The sequence below is a fragment of the Erythrolamprus reginae genome, chromosome 3 (assembly GCF_031021105.1).
Source record: "Erythrolamprus reginae isolate rEryReg1 chromosome 3, rEryReg1.hap1, whole genome shotgun sequence".
NCBI classification, from domain to species: domain Eukaryota; kingdom Metazoa; phylum Chordata; class Lepidosauria; order Squamata; family Dipsadidae; genus Erythrolamprus; species Erythrolamprus reginae.
In genome coordinates this window covers 203,985,655-204,007,512 of record NC_091952.1, presented here as the reverse complement: position 1 = coordinate 204,007,512, position 21,858 = coordinate 203,985,655, and the positions used below count along the sequence as shown (strand labels likewise).

Genomic DNA, 21,858 nt, shown 5'->3' with positions numbered 1-21,858 from the left:
CGCTTGATCTGCCGGAGAGCCAGAGAAGGGGGCGTCCAGACCCCCCCACCCCCAGCAGAAGCCAAGGACTCCCCCCCCGGTCCCTCTTGGCAAAGCTCGCCCCCAACCCCCGAGGTCCTTGGGCTGAGAACGCCCCCGCTGCAGATCGAGCGCACAAAGAGGCACCTCTCGCCTTCTGGTGCTGCCCGCCCTCTTTCGCCCAGCGCCACTTCGGAAGCTGCCGAACGCCGTCAGGGGGGCGCGACGCTTTTGGGCTTGCACGCATTAATCACTTTTCCATTGATTCCTATGGGAAACAATGTTTCGACTTACGAGCTTTTCGACTTACGAGCCTCCTCCCGGCACCAATTAAATTCGTAAGTCGAGGTATTACTGTATAAGAGAGCACCCAAATTTTCAGCCTCTTTTAGGGAAGAAAAAGGTGCATTTTATACTATGAAAAATACAGTAAATGTTAAGAGTTAGTAAGACTATCTTACAAATGTGACCAGATTTAGATCTGTTTACATTCCATAATTTTGAAACTGAACTGGTCTGCCTTGCTGGCTTCAGCAGAATGCTTCCTTTTGCTCTGCTCCACCCTAACTGTGCACAGGTCTATTGCTTGCTTTTTACTGACATTGCATTTCCAGTTTGACTGAGGTGTTTGTTTCATCTGAATTTTGCTGCTTGTGGTGCTCCTTTTTGGAGATTTCTTGGGGAAGCTGACGGGAATAGTGGCTTACTTGGGCAGAGAGGGGCATCTGTCACAACTTGTTTAATATTTACATGGAAAATGTCTTTCTCAAAGGCTTTTGGTGCCCCGTGTTTTACAGTACATGAACAGTTGGCTAGTCCAGGTGTTTCCTCTACTCTTTGCGTGATATGTGACTTGGAAATTCAAGAGAAGAGTTTGCAGAATGGAAGAGCTGAGGGTTTGTATTTACCTATTCCGACTGCTTAGGAGATAGAAGGGTTGGGGCACAACAAACAGCTTCCTCTCCCCCTTTCTGGAAACTATATTTTTGAACTGGGATGTTAAATCAATATACTTTAATGACTTAACCAGCCTCTGCAATAAAGCATTGATCGGTTTCTGTTTTTAGTCAATAGCCTGAAAATACTGCCTTACCATCACGTAAGTTTAAACACCACAAATATCTATTGGATGCTACAATTTTAGTGCACCTAAATTTCAGCTTTTAAAACTAAATGATTCTTAAAATTATATTTAAATATAAAAATAGATGATATCTTTTTTGTTTTATTCACTTGAGTATTTAGTATTTTATTACTGTTAGTTTTTATTCATTATGGTTATTATTATTATTACTGTTGTTATTATTATTGCTAGCTTTCCTGAAACAGCTCAGATCCCTAACATGGTTTGTGTCTCTTTTCAGGACAGTCGGCCCAATATGTCAAGACCTCTGATCACTAGGTCCCCTGCATCTCCTTTGAACAATCAAGGCATCCCCACACCAGCACAACTCACAAAATCCAATGCACCAGTTCATATTGACGTGGGTGGGCACATGTACACCAGCAGCTTGGCCACACTAACTAAATATCCTGAGTCAAGGTAATTCTGATGACTTTGTTGCATTTTGTCCAGAAGCTCTGCTAACTTGCTACCTTTTTTCTGTCAATTTTTCGCTAAATCTTTATTTGGTATTAAATCTTTTCATGTAAAAGTCTGTCGCAAGTTTCTTGGTGCCTTAAACTGGTTGTTGGAAAACGTTTTACTAAAGGGAATCAAACAATGTTTCTTTGCTCAAGAGCCACTTAATTTGCATCATCTGCTTGAATTGCGTAACTCCATGTTGATATTACATTTTTCAGTACGGTTCCTGACAACTTGTGTTATTTCTACGCCATTATGTTTACATGATAAACTACCTAACATTTATCATAACTAATGATGCAACTGTTTAAAAAACCCGAAATGGTATTTTGGGGTATTGAAAAAAGTGATATTTTAAGGCAGTGATGGTGAAACCATGGCAATGAGGGCCACAGTTGGCACACGGAGCCATATCTGCTGGCAGGCGAGCTGTTGCCCTTGTTCAGCTTCAATGTACATTTGTGTGCTGGCCAGCTGATTTTTGGCTTGCATAGAGGCTCTGGGAGGGCATTTTTGACTCCCAGAGAACCTCCAGGGGGATGGGGGAGGGTGTAGTGTAAGCCTTTGGAGCCTGGGGAGAGCAAAACATGAGCCTATCGGGCCCACCAGAAGTTGGGAAACAGTCCGTTTTCAGCCTCCAGAGAGCCTCCGGAGGGGAGGCCTTTTTCACCCTCCCCAGGCATTGAATTATGGGTATGGACACTTGCACATGTGCGATAGCGCGCACCCACACTCTTGGCAGGGGAGGGGAAAAAAGGTTCGCCATCACCAGGGCTGGGTTTGCATTGCGATGGAAGTGCATGTTTTGCATGTGTGCGTCCCTTTCCGGAAATGACCCTCTGTTCATGTGCAGAAGCTTTTGCGCATGTGCAGAGGATTTCTTTTGGCAATCTGCGGTGACTGGAGGATCAGTTCAGGAACGTAGACCACCGGTCACTCACTGCCAATTTGTCGAGTGAACATTTCCTCAAAGGACAGTGCCAGAACCAGTGGATTAAAATTATAAGGACATAAGGAACTTTGTAATTGTACAAGGTATCAGGTGGAACAAACTGCCATATGATATGCTGAGTTCTGTTTTACACAGTAGGTCTTCAGACAAAGGTTGAATGATCATCTGTTATAGATATGGTAGTGGATCCTTCATTGAACAATGGGGTGGACTAAATGACCCCTCTGGTCATTTCTAATGCCATAATTGTATTGTTCTACTTTACAATAAAGTGGCTTTTGCATTGTTGTTCTTTTCATATGGATGTCTGGATTTTTCAGGCAACAGATGTATTAAAAAGGATCTGCCCTAAAACATCTTCTTGCTGTCTAAATCAAAGTATCCAGTCAGTTATAACAAGAAATAGAGCCGGGGTGGCGCAGCAGGTAGAGGGCTGTACTGCAGGCCACTGAAACTGACTGTAGATCTGAAGGTCAGCGGTTCAAATCTGATCACCGGCTCAAGGTTGACTCAGCCTTCCATCCTTCCGAGGTGGGTAAAATGAGGACCCGGATTGTGGGGGCAATAGCCTGTCTCTGTTAAAAAAAAGTGCTATTGCTAACATGTTGTAAGCCGCCGTGAGTCTAAGGAGAAGGGCGGCATAAAAATCAAATAAATAAAAATTAAAATAAAATAAATAAAAATAAAATAGATGCTGCTACTTCCTTGAAGCTTTATTGTTTTATCTCAGAAGCTCCTTAGACTAAGCTGCCTAAAAATAATTATGGTAGTTGCTAGACTTTTCTGTGAGGCTCCATAAAAGTAATAAACAAAAGCATCTGGGAGGCAACAAGCTTGTAATACCAGCAGCAAACAGTTTTTAAACTATTCAACCAAGCAGCAAAAGAAAAAAAAACAGCAAAAAGAAAGAGGAATAGCACTCTTACTCTAGCCTAACAGCACAAACTTTCATAGACTCTGATAATCAAAGGTAATCATTATTAAATAGCTCACAAATTGATGACTAAATGAAACCATGACTGCTTTCAAACTTATTTCAGCTTTCCTTTGCTTGAAAGATCTGCAAAGTCTTAAATGCAAGGATTGGTTGTAAAGTTCACCACTTTCATAACTGTAAGAATTCACTAAATGAGGGAATCTTTAAAGGAGGATTGCTCTTAATGTTACTTCTGCTCAAATCACAATAAAAATAAACTGCCTGTTGTATCGAAATGACTGACTGTTTTATACAGAATGCTGACCTTAACTCAAAATTTATTGCTTCTCAATTGACTTTGCTTGTCCGAAGCCAGCTGTGAAGCTCACAAATGCCAATCTCGTGAGGGCATGGTTGATACAACCATCATAGGTTTGAGGACTACTTTTTCAGAGTCATCATACGTTTGAATGGTTGCTAAAATAAACAGTCAATAACCTAGAACCTAGAACCTCTTTGGAAACTAATGGCTAGAGCAATTATTGACATAAATAGCAAATGCTGATGGGAATTGCAGTGACTGAGGATTTTCAGATATTAATGATATGTAAAAGTTCTGAATTGTAATTGGCATATGCTCTTTTTTCTGAATACAGGAATATTAAGTTCTGTACTGGCTACATATTGTATTAGCTTTTATATTCCTAAACCTAGTAACATGTGCTACCATGTTTCTATCCTGTTCCTACTTCAAATATTATTTTGATTTATTTTTGCAATGTATTATTTATTCATTCATTGTATTTCATTGTATTTTCTCTAGAAACAATTTATATAATACAGTGGTACCTCTACTTAAGAACTTAATTTGTTCCATGACCAAGTTCTTAAATAGAAAAGTTTGTAAGTAGAAGCATTTTCCCCATAGGAATCAATGTAAAAGCAAATAATACATGCAAACCCATTAGGAAAGAAATAAAAGCTCAGAATTTGGGTGGGAGGAGTAGGTGGAAGAAGAGGAAGAGGACAGTCGCTGCTGAAGGCAAAAGGTCAGGTGAGAGGAATCAAAAAAATCCAAAACTTTAATGCTTTAAAAAAAAAGGGACTGAGGTGGCTAGGAAGAGCATGCGCCTCCCATACACCCGGCGCAAGGCTGCCTCCCATACACTACGCCAGAGAGAGAAACCCAGAGGGAATGGCAGGAAACTGGCTGGGCCTTTGTGCCGCTCTCAAATTTCCTCGGAATTTTTTCCGGGCCTGGGTTCTTAAGTAGAAAATGGTTCTCAAGAAGAGGCAAAAAATCTTGAACACCCGGTTCTTATCTAGAAAAGATCTTAAATAGAGGTACCACTGTACTTTTATCTTGATTTGTCCTCACAGTTCTTCTACTTCAGATGCTAGTAGAGCTTTTTTAAAACTGAAGAAAAGGCAACTCTCGCTTCTTCATGGTTTTTCATTCATTATTTTGCTCTCCCTTTGCCATTGAAGTCAAAACATACGTCTTTTACTGTATCTCAGACTTTCAATCCCAATATTTTAGAAGATATAAGTAAAAGAATTTAAATGTCTATGGAGTTTCTCAGTCATCCGGGTCACGGATTTCCAGTCATCTGGGTCATGGCCCAAAGGTGCTTTTTCTAAGAGGCAGCTAGACTTTCTGGGTTTTTTCTTTGAAGACGTTGTTCTTCTCATCCAAGAAGCTTCTTCAGCTTTCTTTGAAGTTGCTTCGCTCCCTCAGAAGCTTCTTGGATGAGAAGTGCGACGTCTTCAAAGAAAAACCAGAAAGTCCAGGTTCCTCTTGAAAAAGTACCTTTGGGACAAGTAAAATAATTGTGATACTTTTTCTTCTTTTCCCGATTCTTTTAAAAATCAGTTTCTATAAAAGATATGACCTGTATAGATGCACTGAATAGCAGATATTTGTAGGGCTACTGTCAGTAAGCAGGATGCCTTCTACTTACAGATTGTGGACATAATTGTTTAGTATTTTGAAGGACAATAATTAAATATTTGATTCTGAGAAATATTTCTAAACTGCATCCAGTACATTTACAAATGAAAAACCTTATGCAGGTATTTCCTAAATTGCTATATAGTTGCTAAGTAATTTAATGTACAATGTGTATATAATTGCACTACTAAACAGACTTGGTAGCTTTGCAGCCAACACCCATGGCCACCCACAGGGCATGTTTGAAGCTTCAAGATATAGTTGCCAAGTTCCAGAATGTTTCTGGCTGGCTCTAGTCCACCTTTTTGTTGGCTTTGCGTTTGTAAAGGTTTATCCTTTGACAGATTTGTTTACAAGTGCTTAGTTAAATTGGATTTTGAAAAGATGAAGATCTTTCGGGTTGGATGCCATTTTATTCAGTCAGATATTTTCATAATCAAAACTTTATTTAGTAGTAGTAGTAGTACTGCTGATGATTACATATTAGTTTCAAAATCTTCTTTTAAATTGTTACTTCTGTTTGTTGGACTACATGGTTTTTATATGATTTCTGCTGCAGACTCATATATGTGCTCAGGACACACAATTCTCTAGATTCTACAAGTGTATTTTTGAGAGCACCTTCTAATATAAATTTTAATCTCAATTATTTTTAAGTCTGTTTTTAAAAAAAGGACTCAAGGTGATCAAAATTTTAATTGCCATTGCAAGTTTTCCTACTAATGAATACAGTGATACCTCGTCTTACAAACGCCTCGTCATACAAACTTTTTGAGATACAAACCCGGGGTTTAAGATTTTTTTGCCTCTTCTTACAAACTATTTTCACCTTACAAACCCACCACCGCCGCTGGGATGCCCCACCTCCGGACTTCTATTGCCAGCGAAGCACCGGTTTTTGCGCTGCTGGGATTCCCCTGAGGGTCCCCTCCATGGGAAACCCCTCCTCCGGACTTCCGTGTTTTTGTGATGCTGCAGGGGAATCTCAGCAAGAAAATCCAGCAGTGCAAAAATGGGCACTTCGCTGGCAATGGAAGTCCAGAGGTGGGATTTCCCATGGAGGGGAGTCTCAGGGGAATCCCAGCAGCGCATAAACGGATGCTTCGGCTGGCAAAAGGGGTGAATTTTGGGCTTGCACGCATTAATCGCTTTTCCATTGATTCCTATGGGAAACATTGTTTCATCTTACAAACTTTTCACTTTAAGGACATCGTCCTGGAACCAATTACATTTGTAAGACAAGATATCACTGTATAACCTTTAGAATAAATGAACTTTAATTCCTTGGGTAATTAGCAATGGCCACGCTAGCTTATATGTGAGAATTGTTGAATATAGAATCAGGTTTGGAAAAGCAGCTGTATTTAGTGTAGAATAAAATAGACGCTATGGAGATGACATCTATAGATCAGGGAAGAGAAAAACTCTCATAGAATGGGATAAGCCAGATTGAATATCTTGAGGTACTCCTGCAATTAGGGAAAGTTTTTGCAACAAAGCAAGCCAATAGTAGGCAAATGGGCAGAAAATAAAATAGGTTTAGTTGGGAAAAAACTGAATTAGAAAGAATGAAAAACAGTACATTGCATTAAAATGTACATTAAAATTGAGTGCAATTGATTGCAGACAGGATTACTGTATATGAAAGATCTTGGAGTCCTACTTAAATGTTTGATTAACTAGAATCTGTGGTAAGTGAAAGCTAGTTGCTAATGAAAGTAGCTTGAATATCATGTTTAGTTTTTGATGTCGAGTCTAGTTAGTGAATTATAAAATTATTTACCTATTGATCTCAGCTTCTCAGCTCTGCTATATTCTTGGATAATAAAGGAACTGAACAGTTATAATTGATTAAAATAACTCTTTCCTTTGTATTACGGCGGGGAGAGGGAGAGAGAAATTGAACCAGACACTCTTAGTGGATTTGGTGCTGTATCAAAAATAAAGGATTGTCATTTGAGAGAGCTGCCAGGGCATTTGAAAAGTTAGAACATTCTGAATTCAGATATATAATCACTAAGATGATAAATATTATACCATATTAATAATGCAATTAAATTGTGCCTTTTGAAGTGTGACATATAAAATGTTACTTTTTATTTAGTAACAACCTGTTATATTTTTATTCAACATTTAGTCAGTTTTTCCTCCTGGCAATTTGCCAGGACAAATCCTGCTATTTTTATTTTTATTTTATTTTTTTGAAAGATTTCAGTTCTGGTGTGCTGTTGCCTGCTTTCTATGGCTGAGAGAGTGATTTTACACAGTCATCCACTGGCTTTGTGTTTAAGGCAGATATAGAACTTGGGATCTAATAGCACCTTTTTCCAACTAACAAATTTTATTGGAAAGAATAAGCTTTGGTGAACTGCCATTTACTTCATCAGGTGCATAGGACATAGAATTTAAATTGGGATGACTTGGCGAAAATAATCTGACTACATATGAGACAGATTATAAATAATATATATAATAACTGTAGCATATTAAAAAATATATACGTTTCTTGAAACCTTTTGAAATAGTCCCAAACCTTTTGATGTTTGTAACTGCAGCAATGCTGTGCTTAATGGTGCTATTGAAGTCTCATTTTTTTTTAAAAAAAAATGACACCCTGGGATCTTTAATGTAGTATCCTGGAAGTTTGAAATGCTTTTCTTTTCTTTTATCCTAATTTTAAGCCCTATGTTAAACTTGTGACCATTGTTATTGCTGTATTTTGCAAGTTTGCTCCCTTTATTCTATATGTAGAATCCAGAAGGACATTGCTTGCAGATGACTGTATGTATCATATTTGAGAAAAAGCATTTGTACTGTATGTACTCTTAATGCCTGTGATTATGTTGTTGAATTATGTAGAATTTGGGATTATGGCAGGGTCTGGTTCCTATGTTAGCATGTCATTTCTTTTTTACTTGTTAAAACTTGTGTGTGTGTGTTAGTTAGTTAGTTAGTTAGTTAGTTAGTTAGTTAGTTAGTTAGTCAGTTCGTTAGTTCGTTCGTTAGTTCGTTCGTTCGTTCGTTCATTTATTGGATTTGTATGCCGCCCCTCTCCGGAGACTCGGTGCGGCTAACAGCAATAATAAAACAGCATATAATAATTGAGTGGTTGCCTATATGCAAGTATGGACCTGGTATGCAATCCCTAAGAAAGCACAGTGTCATTGTCCAGTATAGGCTGTAGTTTGTTAATAGTAAGCTGGAATGGCTTGAATAGCCAGTATAAATAGTGAAGAAATAGCTTATGCTCTAAACCAGGGGTCCCCAAACTTTTTACACAGGGGGCCAGTTTACTGTCCCTCAGACTGTTGGAGGGCCGGACTATAAAAAAAAACTATGAACAAATCCCTATGCACACTGCATAAATCTTATTTAAAGTAAAAAACAAAATGGGAACAAATACAATATTTAAAATAAAGAAGTAATTAAATAATTAAGTAATAAAGTAATTTATACTTCTTTATTAACAAGTAAATTTAAACTTAAATCAACAAACTCCCTCCATTTCTCCTTCCTTCCCTCCTTCCTCTCCATTTCTCTCTTCCCTCTCTCTTTTCTTCCTTCTCTCTCATTTGTTTCATTTTCCTCTCCCTCGTTTTCTCTCCATCATTTTCTCATTTTTCTCTTTTCTCTCTCTCTCTTTCCATCTATCCCCCTTTCTCTCTTCCTCTCTATTTCTCCCTCTTTCTCTTTCTTTCTCTGTCCCTCTCTCTCTTTCTCCCTCTTTCTTTCTCTCACTCATTCTCTTTCTCTCTCCCTCTTTGTATCTCTCCCTCTTTCTCTCTCTCCCTCTCTCTCTATCTTACTCCTATCCTCCCCGCCCCTTGCCTCTGTACCGCCTCCTCGCTCAGCAGCAGATCGTAGTGAGTTGACAGGAGATTTGGGAGCTTATAATATCTATTGATAAAATCTCGTGAGCTGCTGCGGGCCGGATAAATTGCCTCAGCGGGCCGCATCCGGCCCCCGGGCCGTAGTTTGGGGACCACTGCTCTAAACTGTTTCCTTGCACTTGGTAAGTTGACCATTGTTAGTAAAAGGCTGTCCATGCCACTATGGCCACCTGGAGCTGTAGTTACAAGTGATGAATCTAGAAACATTGCCAAACTGAAAACCTGCTTCTTTAAGATGAGTGTGGACCACTCCAGGATTGACTCAAGTGGACAGATGCATCACTCATAAATAGTAGCTTCATCTTGCCTGGATTGTATCTCAGTTTATTGGCCATCATCTAGTTCCATGATGGTGAATCTATGGCATACATGCCACAGGTGGCACATGGAGCCATATCTGCTGGCACAGGAGCCATTGCCATAGATCAGCTTCAGAATGCATGTGTGCACTCACCGGTTGATTTTCAGCTGGCCACTCCCCCCTCCCTCCTAGGAATCTCCAGCAGCCCATTTTGTGGTAAGTTCAGGGTTCATGGAAACGCTCTAGGAGGGTGTTTCTGGCGTCTGCTAGGCCTCTGGGAAGGGAGGCCATTTTTGCCCTCAGCAATGTCCAGGAAAGCCTCTGCAGGCTGGGTAGAGTGAAACCAGGTCTTCCAGGTCCACTAGAAGTTTGGAAATGGATCGTTTTCAGCTTTTGGAGGGCCTGCGGAGGGTGGGGAGGCCATTTTCACTCTCCCCCAGGCTCCTAGAAAGCCTCTGGAGCATGGGCAGGGTAAATAGCTGGCCCTCTGTACTATCGCATGGCAAAAGCAGGGGGACCGGGGGGGGGGGTCGCGCACACACGCGGGGTAGGGCACATTTAATTATGGGTGAGGGCACATGCATATGCCACCCACCCACGCTCCCCCTCTTAGGAGGGGGTTAGCCTTCACTGATTTAGTCCATTCCCTGTCCAGGCCCTAGTTCAGAATACCAAATGCCTCAATTGTGTTAGATGAAGAAAAGGGTAAAGCTGAGTTCAATTTGCATTATTATTAGCATCTCAGTCCATATTGCTGGATTACTTCTCCCAGTAATTCTGTATATGAATGGAGGATAAACAGAGCCCTGGGCCAGTCCTAAGGAACCATTTAAACCTTAGCACCAGTATTTGGAAACAGCCTTCTAAATAGAACCTCTGTAATACAGTGCCCTTCCTGACAGCCTGTCCAGAATGAAAACTATGATTGATTATATTGAAAGACATTAAGAGATTCAGATGGATAAACGGGGTCATGTTTGGTCATTTTACAGCGTGACCAAGGCAGTTTCACAGCCAACCTGAAATTATGTTGAGATGTATTTTTTTTAAAAAATCTATTTTGTCAACCAAGAAAGGACTTGAATGACCACTATTCACTGAAGCACCTTGTCAAAGAAGGGAATATTGGCCATAGGCCTGTTTGCGTATTTCTTTAGTTTCTTCATTCAATTTATACGACTATTGTTTCACATTCATGATTCAAAGTGGAGAACAATATTTGAAATGTCGCATAAAAACACAAACCAGCAGCCAGGGTATAAGAACAAACTCAACAATAGAAAATTAACATAACTAATTTTGTGGGTTCAGATCTGATTTCTTCAGAAGTGGCCAAAGCCATTGCTCTTTTAAATATATTTAAGAACCCAGATGCAGAAGGTTCTCAACTCCATTTATATCCACCATATGAGTTGAGCCATGAGTGCAGTTGTTCATTCTGCTACTGTTTTCCTCAAGACATTTATATTGGGCAGATTTTTCTGTCAGTGGAAAATCTCCCTTTCCACAGCGACAAAGTACACATCTGGTATAATTTAAAAGAGGCTGTGATATTATTTGAAAACAAAAAAGCCTGAACAATGTTATGGCTGTTGTATGAAGTTATCCAAATATAGGAACAATATATACTGTACATGGTCACAAGAAAAAATATTTTCCTCCCTCATACATAAACAAAAATATCTACTTGTTGCACTACTGCTTTTCTTTTTATTCTTGTTAGAGGTAGTAATTAATTTATATTATTGTGCAAGTAGACATTATGTTTTGGGTGACAGTAATTCATGGTTTCAGTTAAGGAGCTATAACCACAAATTCTAAACAGTAGCAACAAACATTGCCCGCCTACGAAGTCTCTTGAGAAGTAGATTCTAAACTTGCCTGGCCATATTGTTGGAATGAGATCCAGATTTGCTCGAGTTCATCAAGACTTTTCTAGGCTTTTTTACCCATCTGAAAATAGATTTCTTTTTAAATAGCTTAAGATGATGCTTCAGGCTTCACAACTTATATTAAAAAAAATGAATTCTCTTCCTGTCTTAGAGCACCCCAAATAGTCAATACTAAATTGACAAATGATCCTTTAAGTATATCTATTGAATCAATTTTCTTCAGGCCCTTGTGGGAGATAATTCATCAAAAGTATCACTATCTTAATGATTCATTTCAGAAGAAAGAAACAAGATGAAAATTGGATAACTTCCCACCTCATTCTTAGCTTTGTAGGGGAAAGAATTAAAAATATTGGAGTAAACTAGTATTACCTAGAGCAGTATTTCCCAACCTTTTTTGAGCCGCGGCACATTATTCACATTTTCAAAATCCTGGGGAACATTGAGGGGGGGGGAAAGTTTGGACAAAAAAAATCTCTCTTCCTCCCTTTCGCTCTATTTCTCTCTCCCTCCCTCTTTCTCTCCCTTCCTCTTTCTCTCTCCATCCCTTTCTTTCTCCCTTCCTCTCTCTTTTTCTCTTTCTCTCTACCTCCTTCCCCCTCTTGCTGTCTCTTTCTTTCTCTCTCTCTCTCATTCTGTCTCTCTTGCTATCTCTTTCTTCCTTCTTTCCTCTCTTTTTCTCTCTTTCTCTCTCCCTCCTTCCCCCCTCTTGCTGTCTCTTTCTTTCTTTCTTTCTCTTCTCTCTCTCTCTCATTCTGTCTCTCTTGCTGTCTCTTTCTCTCTCTCATTCTTTCTCCCTTCCTTCCTCTCTCTTTGCTCTCTTTCTCTCTCCCTCCTTTCCCCCTCTTGCTGTCTCTCTTTCTTTCTCTCTCTCTCTCTCATTCTCTCTCTTGCTATCTCTTTCTTTCTCTCTTCTTTCCTGTCTTTTGCTCTTTCTCTCTCCCTCCTTCCCCCCTCTTGCTGTCTCTTTCTTTCTCTCTCTCTCTCATTCTGTCTCTCTTGCAATCTCTTTCTTTCTTTCTTCCTTCCTCTCTCTTTTGCTCTCTTTCTCTCTCCCTCCTTCCCCCCTCTTTCGTTCTCCTCTCTCTCTCATTTTTTCTTTCTCCTCACTCTCTCTCATTCTGTCTCTCTTGTTATCTCTTTCTCTCTCTTCCTTTCTTTCTCTCTCTTGTTCTCTCTCTTCCTTTCTTCTCTGCGGAGGCCGGCAAAGCTTTTTCCGGGTAGGCTGGCTGGGGGACATTCCAAAGAACCTTTTCCGACCTCCGCTGTGAGAAGGTTTTCTCCGAGCGCTCGTCGCTGTTGCAGCCACCACTGCGGGAGGAGCTGGAGAAAGGGGCAGATCAGGCAGGCGGGCGGGCGGGCGTCAGCGGCGAGAAACCAGGGGCGCGAGGGGAGCGGAGGCACTGGGGGGTGGGGGCAGCCACGGAGCCGGCCTCCGCACTTTCATCGCTCCCCACCCCAAACTCCAACGGAACGGAAGAATTAAGCTCTCCTTTTTCCTGCTCTCCTTCTTTGGGGCCCAGCAGGTTTGCGCCGGCAGCGCCCCGCCCAGCTGGAGCTTCCCTAGAAGCTTCACGGCACACCTGCCCGTGTCTCGCAGCACACTAGTGTGCCATGGCACACCGGTTGGGAAACGCTGACCTAGAGCATGTCCTAAAGTAAAATGTTTGGGATTGCATTCATTTTTGCATTCACTGCGATAGCTTATCATATTTTAAAACAAAAATAAATAAAAGGTTTTATGTTGCAACCTTATAAAATGTTCATAAGTAAAATATAAAACATTTTACAAAAAAGTTATTTCTCTCTAAATTGCTTACCTTTTATTAGGAATGCCTAGATATTCCAAGGAGCGTATTGGGAAAAAAATAGTATTTTTCGGTTTTAATTTGAACATGATTATATTAATATTAAATTATTTTTATTTGTTATTTATTTAATTCATTTATAACACATGCCATCTTTCTTTCAAAGTTTATATATATATATATATATATATATATATATATATATATATACACACATATATATATACACACACACACACACACATACATACATACATACATACACACACACACACAGTATAATGGTTTATTACAGTGTCATAAGAATTGTGTCTCCAGTTTTCAACGTTTATGGTAGGTCTAGTATCTCCAGATTTAATCCAGATTTATAACCACTACATTATATTGACTTTTTTAGTTTTAGCGATTTAATCTTTCATGAATCATGAGCATTCTACTTTCATGTCCATTTGCTTTATAAAGTGAAACACAGACGTCAGAATTCTTAGATTCTGTTTCATAAATCATTTGTTATTTTCTAAACAATAACGAAGAAATTATTAATATCTCAAAATGTTTAAACAAACCTGTAAAAAATAACTTTGAAAATCTGTTGTACTTTCCTGCTAGCAATATGGATAAGAAAAATGTATCCCTAAAAAGAAAATGTTTATTGGAAGAAAGAGTAAAGGAATAGCACAAGAAGTTCAGTAAATAACTTATTTTCAAATGAGACATCTTTTATAGGCAATGTTTAGGGGCAAAATTCTCTTTCGGTTTTCTTTATTTTTTTTATACTGGAAGGAACTGAAAGCCTGAACAAGAGGTTGCCTGCATCTTTAGGTACATAGCAAAGATCTTTGTAAACTGAACAGTAGAAAGCTGGCTAGCGGAGTACAAAAATTAAATACTGGACTCGCCAAAAGTGAAAAAAACTAGCTGAAAATCGATTCTCCCCAATCTCTTGAACATTCAGGAACAGGGTTTGAAAGCAAAAACAGATTCTTTGAATTCCCAGCAGTCCAGACTCAAAATAACATTCAGAATAAAATGCATAACCAAGAAGATAACAGCAATTCTGAAGCAGCATTTTGGAGTTGCTCTCCTGTTCGCTTAGCAAGCATTTCCAACCTCAGTGTGGATATATGAGCAGCTTTTTACTAGAGCTTCCTGTTCTGTGCAAGAAATGTATTCTATTGGTTTTTAGTAGAGCTTCCTGTTCTGTGCAAGAAATGTATTCTATTGGTTTTTAGTAGAGCTTCCTGTTCTGTGCAAGAAATGTATTCTATTGGTTTTTAGTAGAGCTTCCTGTTCTGTGCAAGAAATGTATTCTATTGGTTTTTAGTAGAGCTTCCTGTTCTGTGCAAGAAATGTATTCTATTGGTTTTTAGTAGAGCTTCCTGTTTTGTGCAAGAAATGTATTCTGTTGGTTGTCAGACTCCCAGGGGGCCAAGGGTACAGCTAACCTTGTAGGCTCTCTATGTCCCAGGCTTGGTTGAGTCTTGCTGGGTGATGTAATATCCCCAGGGGCTATGTGATGACTCACTGATGAGCTCTGTTACTACAGTGATCCCCCGGTTATTGCGTCCCCGACCATTGCGAACAGGGTAATTTGCGATTTTTGAACCCGGAAGTCAAAACACCATCTGCGCATGCGTGCCCTTTTTTTCTATGGGCACGCATGCGTAGATGGCGCCCGGCAGATCAGCTGCTGGGCGGCTTCCCTGGGTCTTCCCCCTCTTGCTGGCGGGAGGGCGAGCGGCGGGCATCAGCAAGGAGTTTCCCCACCGCCCACGCAAACTCCTCGCTGCCGCCCGCCCTTCGCCCGCGCACGCCGTTCATTCTCGCCGCTTCCCACCTGAGTCCTGAAGCGAATTCGCTTCAGGACTCAGCTGGAAAGCGGCGAGAGCGAGCGCTAGCGAACGGCTTGTCCGCCGCCCGCTCGCGCGTCCCGCGCCCACGCCGTTCATTCTCGCCGCTTCCCACCTGAGTCCTGAAGCGAATTCGCTTCAGGACTCAGCTGGAAAACGGCGAGAGCGAGCGCTAGCGAACGGCTTGTCCGCCGCCCGCTCGCGCGTCCTGCGCCCACGCCGTTCATTCTCGCCGCTTCCCACCTGAGTCCTGAAGCGAATTCGCTTCAGGACTCAGCTGGAAAACGGCGAGAATGAACGGCGTGGGCGCGGGACGCGCGAGCCTAGCGCTCGCGCTCGCCGCTTTCCACCTGAGTCCTGAAGCGAATTCGCTTCAGGACTCAGCTGGAAAGCAGCGAGAGCGAGCGCTAGCGAACAGCTTGTCCGCCGCCCGCTCGTGCGTCCCGCGCCCACGCCATTCATTCTCGCCGCTTCCCACCTGAGTCCTGAAGCGAATTCGCTTCAGGACTCAGCTGGAAAGCGGCGAGAGCGAGTGCTAGCGAACGGCTTGTCCGCCGCCCACTCGCGCGTCCCGCGCCCACGCCGTTCATTCTCGCCGCTTTCCACCTGAGTCCTGAAGCAAATTCGCTTCAGGACTCAGCTGGGAAGCGCGAGCGAGCGGCGCCAGCGAGCGGCTTGTCCGCCGCCTGCCTGCCCGCTAGCGAGGAGCCGAAGATTGGGGGCGGCGCGGCTGTTTTAAAACGTCGCCGCCGGCATGGGGGGCTTCCTAGCAGCCCCCCAAACCCGGGTTGGGGGTCCGTGGGGTGCTGGCAAGCCCCCCATGCCGGCGGCGACTTTTTAAAACAGCCGCGCTGCCCCCAATCTTCGGCTCCTTGCTAGCGCTGCGGAAGTAAAAACACCATCTGCACATGCGCAGATGGTGTTTTTACTTCTGCAGCGCTACTTCGCGAAAACCCGCTTGTTGCGGGGGGTCCTGGAACGGAACCCTCGCAACGAGCGGGGGATCACTGTACATGGATAGAGGGCTAACCCTATTATGTCCTGGAGGGTGATGTCTTAAACCAGTGATGGCAAACCTATGGCACAAGTGCCACAGGTGGCACGCGGAGCCATATCTGCTGGCACGCGAGCTGTTGCCGTAGCTCAGCTCCAATGTGCATGTGTGTGCTGGCCAGCTGATTTTTGGCTCAAATAGACGCTTTGGAAGGGCATTTTTGGCTTCCAGAGAGCCTGGGGGGGGGGGATCATCACTGTCTTAAACCCATCACCCTGGAGCTGGAGGCCTTTTGTTTTGTAGATAGGATGGCACCAAAATATCTGCTGGAGCCAGGGAGCTGCTCTTTGTCTTTAAAAATCTGTTTCTTCTTTTCTCATCCAGGGAAATATAATATTCTGCCTTTTAAATATTTTCTAGAATATTGCATCTAGGAGAGGCATGGGTGCTAACTTTCTTCAATAGTCATTGGCTTTCTTTCTTCCTTCCTGAGGAAAACTTTGAAAAGTTTGAGAACCCAACCCTTTTCTCTACTTGGGTAATCGGGCCAGGCAGCATAGAATGGTGGGAGAATTTGTTTCTGCAGACCTCATAATAGCAATCCAACAGATGCTTTCCCTATAGTTTTGTTGTTGTTCTCTCACATTTGTTGTCTCTCCCAAACTTCTTTTTCAAACATTCACCTGCTTCTTCATCAAACCAATCTTAATGCACAGCAGTCACAAAATCTGCAGATAGTCATGTGTTGCTGCTGTGATTCCCTTCACCACATTGTGGTTTTGATTAATGTCAGTGGACCTCTTAATGAATGACAGAACCAATTACCATATATACTTGAGTATAAGCCGACCCGAGTATAAGCCGAGGCACCAATTTTTGCCACAAAAACTGGGAAAACGTATTGACCCGAGTATAAGCCGAGGTTAGAAAATGCAGTGGCTACTGGTAACTTATAAAAATGGAAAACAATAAAATTACATTAATTGAGACATGTTTTAGAATATTTATTTTAAAGAAAACCAGTAAACTAGCTCTGTAAATTTAAAAGAGGGTAAACAAATTAACAATATTAACAATAAATTAAAAAGTAAAAAAAGTAGCTCGATCAGCAACAAAGCTAAAACCCTAAGAGTTAAAATCCTTCAAAACTGGATTCCTTCTCATCATTAATTGGATTTACATTATTGTTCTGTTTTTATATATGCTGTGAGCCACCCTGAGTCCTTGGAGAGGGATGGCGTACAAATCCAATTAAATAAATAAATAAACAAACAAACAAATAAATAAGTGTATCCTAAGAAGAGCTTCAGCATTAGCTGCTGTGAGGTTATCAGCATAGAAAACCAGATAGATAGATAGATAGATAGATAGATAGATAGATAGATAGATAGATAGATAGATAGATAGATAGATAGATAGATAGAGATAGACAGACAGACAGATAGACAGATAGAAAAATAGATAGATAGATAGATAGATAGATAGAGATAGACAGACAGACAGACAGACAGACAGATAGAAAAATAGATAGATAGATAGATAGATAGATAGATAGAAATAGATACAGATAGATAGATAGATAGAAAGATAGATAGATAGATAGATAGATAGAGACAGACAGACAGACAGATAGACAGATAGAAAAATAGATAGATAGATAGATAGAAATAGATACAGATAGATAGATAGATAGATAGATAGATAGATAGATAGATAGATAGATAGAAAGATAGAAAGGTAGATAGGTAGACAGGTAGATAGGTAGATAGATAGAAAGAAAAATAGATAGATAGAAAAATAGATAGATAGAAAGATAGACAGATAGACAGATAGAAAGATAGATAGATAGATAGAAAGAAAAATAGATAGATAGAAAAATAGATAGATAGAAAGATAGACAGATAGAAAAATAGAAAAATAGATAGATAGATAGATAGATAGATAGATAGATAGATAGATAGATAGAAATAGATACAGATAGATAGACAGATAGACAGACAGACTAGCGAGACAAGCAAAACTTGCTAAACACAGACAGCTCTTGTGGTTTTGTATCCCAGGTCCTATTTAGAATCAAACTCATTTTTAAAATATGTAAAATGCTTCACATTATTAGATCCTATCCAAGCAAGGACAGCAACTACCACAAAATACCATTTTTAAACAGTTTAAATCCTTTCAAAGGAGGGGGAGGAGAATCTGACAGCAGGGGACCTTTTTAACCCAACTAAGGGCAATGCAGAGAGAGCAAGGAATAGTTACTGTAAACCTGTTGACAATTACACACAGGGAGTTTTTTAAAAAAGCCTCTGGGTTTCAGCAAGAGGTAGCTGGCTTTTTTCACGGTGGGGGGGAGAGGGGGCATACACACACACACACACACACACACACACACACCACCTCACCGGTTTCCCATTGCTTTTCCCCCTCTCGGTTGGAGCAAATGGCTGCCTCCTTTGCTTGAGCCAGGGAGAAGGCAAGAGCTCCACCCCTCCCACAGCTCCTACGGCATGCGAGAGGGGACAAAAGCTGGTGCCTCCTCGCTCTGGCTCAAGCAATGGCGCCCTCTTGTGGTGACTTTGTCAATGACCCGAGTATAAGCCGAGGTTGTGTTTTTCAGCCCATTTTTTGGGCTGAAAAACTCGGCTTATACTCGAGTATATACGGTATTCATTATACTTTTAGAATAATAATAACAACAGCAGCAGCAGGAACAACAATAATAACTCAGAAAAATATGTTTAAATACGAAACTGAAACATGCTTGTCATTATTCTGAATGTTAGACCTAACGAGATTTGCAGATTATTTAATAGTGAAGTGTGGAGTGTTTTTCATTCAATGTAAGAAAATTAATTGGTTAAAATGTGATTCCAAGATGTGTTTCAAGTTTTTGGAATGACTTCAGTGTACCAAAAGAAAAATAGAGAAAAACATTATTTTGATATTAGAAGAAAGTGATCAAATGTTCTGTCCCTAGGCCTTTCTTTAAAAGACTGGGTTAAGAGGTATGATAATTTCCTTAGTTCCTATTCCTGGGTCTTATTAGGCTGATCTGATAACCTTTTTCCATGACTCCTTGATACTTGTAAAGAATAGTTTAGTAGAAACAGCCATTTAGTGTGTTCGGAGTAAAATTCATAGTGGATTTTTTTCCTATCCTTACTCATATTTTCACTCATGTTTGATATAAATCATTATTTGGGGCAAAACGTGTCCTTGTTTTGAAATAGCTAGGATGCAGACAAATGTCAAGGGAACCAATCCATTTATTTCATTTTTTTAAACTCTATTTGTTTATGTGCTTGCTATAAAAACAACTTTTCTAATCTTCAATCTTGTTAATTTTGTGAATAGTTTATTTTCCTATAACTGTATAGCTGTTTACTGCCTTGAGCTACAGTGAAGCTGACAGAAATTATCAATTTCATCATGCATCTGCTTAGAAGTTCAGAAACAAATGTTAAACAAATGCAGGCATGTGTGAGAAAGTGACCTTTTGAGAAAGGAGGATGAGGTACAAAGAGGGGAAGAAGCATTAAAGCACAATTTAAGTATGAAGAGACTTTATAATGAAAGAGCTACTTTCACATGGTCCTGGAATGGAGAAATAATTTGGACAACGGAATTGAACTAACAGTTTTCTATATGTGAAAATATTGAATAAAATTTCTTTGTTATCAACAATGCTTATCGCACGAATCCCAGCGACCGATAAGGTCCCACAGAGTTGGCCTTCTCCGGGTCCCGTCGACTAAACAATGTCGTTTGGTGGGCCCCATGGGGAAGAGCCTTCTCTGTGGCGGCCCCGGCCCTCTGGAACCAACTCCCCCCGGAGATTAGAACTGCCCCCACCCTCCCTGTCTTTCGTAAACTACTCAAGACTCATTTATACCGCCAGGCATGGGGGAGTTGAGATAGCTCTTTCCCAAACATACATGGTATGTTTGTGTGTATGTTTGGTTTTATAATAGGGGTTTTTAGTTGTTTTTATTATTGGATTGTACATGTTGTGTTTATTATTGTTGTTAGCCACCCCCAGTCTGTGGAGAGGGGCGGCATACAAATCCAATAAATATTATTATTATTATTATTATTATTATTATTATTATTATTATTATCATCATCATCATCATCATCATCATCATCATCATCACTACTACAGATAATTTTATTCTCCACTGTTTAGCATAGGCTTGGATAATGCAGTATCTTAATGCAATAATGCAGGTTGGACATTAAGATGTGTGGTAAAATGTTGCATATTTCCACATGATAAAGTGTATGTGGGAGTGTTTTGTGCTAAAAATAGAATGGTAGATGTATAAAGTATGTTTTTCACAGTCCTGTTTCCTGGTGAAGTTTGGATAGAATGGACACCCTGTGAATAATGAAAGTCTGCTCTTAGTTCCTTTTGCTAGATGTGTGAACTCATAGTTGAGCCCTTATCTTATTGTGATGAATTCAGGCAGTCCGTGGCTTACAATCATTTGTTCAGTGAGCAAAGTTATTGGTGCACTGAAAAAAGTGACTTATGAATAGTCTTTTCACTTAGGACTGTCACAGCATGATCGAAATTTGCTTGCTTGCCAACTGGCATACATTTACAACAGTTTCAGTATCTTGGGGCCATATGATTGCCAATAACAACCTTTTCAGCCAACACTCAACAAGCAAAACAAATGGAGAAAACCAGATTTGCAACTGCAGCGATTCGCTTAATTATGACCAAAACAAATGGCCATAAAATTAGACACGACTCACTTAACTACCACCTTGCTTAGCAGTGAAAACTCTGGTCCCAATTGTGGATGTAAGTTGAAGATCTCCTATAACAATTACTTGATGAGAAATAGAATCAATCTGCATAAAGAATAGGTGTTAGTTTAAGGGGAACAAAGAATAAGTTGGTGGAGGGAGAGAGGAAAGTTCTCAGAGATCTGAAGAACAGAATTTTGAGTTCATGTTCCATTCATTTTAAATCTTGGGAAAGTTGTGGAAAGCCTGTTATAGTAGCAGACCATAGAACAGTGATGGCAAACCTCGGGTGCCAAAAGGCAAAAACTTTTTTCCTCGGGTGCCAAAAGAGCGTGCACACGCACTATAATTCAGTGCTTGGAGAGGGCAAAAACAGCTTCCCATGCCCCCGGAGGCCCTCTGGAGGCTGGAAATGGCCTGTTTCCCAAATTCTGGTGGGCCCGGTAGGCTGGGGTTTCACCCTCCCCAGGTTCAAAGGCTTCCCGGAAGCTGGGGGAAGGTAAAAACGCCCTCCCCCATCTGCCCGGATGGTCTCTGTATGCCAAAAACGCCCTCCCAGAGCCTCTGTGTGAGTCAAAAAACAGCTGGCCGGCACACACATGCATGTTGGAGATGAGCTAGGGCAACAGCTCATGTGCTAGCAGATATGGCTCTGTGTGCCACCTGTGGCACCAGTGCCATAGGTTCGCCATCACTGCCATAGAATATGACTGAGAAGGAAATGAGCCCAGTCAAAGAACCCCCAAGACCATTCCCAATAACACTGACAGGGCAAACCCACCACAATAAAAAAAGGAAAGCAAATCCCACTCCTTACTAGTTCTGATGAGATTACCTTGATCAGTAATGAAATGTATGCAACGAAACAAGCAAGCTCGAAAGCAACTAAGGACCCCACAATTCAACACTCACTGAGTGACAAATATTCTCTTCTGTCAGTACA

At 40.9% G+C, this 21,858-nt stretch overlaps 1 protein-coding gene across 7 annotated transcripts in view; it reads left to right on the top strand.

Annotated features, from left to right (window-relative positions):
* KCTD1 (potassium channel tetramerization domain containing 1) overlaps nucleotides 1-21,858 on the top strand; it is a 104,237-nt gene that overhangs the window by 64,969 nt on the left and 17,410 nt on the right. For 5 of the 7 annotated variants that reach the window (XM_070747675.1, XM_070747678.1, XM_070747677.1 and 2 more), the window contains exon 2: nucleotides 1,383-1,561. In XM_070747675.1, the coding sequence (XP_070603776.1) occupies nucleotides 1,383-1,561 (179 nt within the window). Of the gene's footprint in view, nucleotides 1-815; nucleotides 915-1,382; nucleotides 1,562-21,858 lie in introns of all 7 variants that reach the window. The other 2 variants (XM_070747674.1, XM_070747672.1) reach the window with 1 other exon arrangement.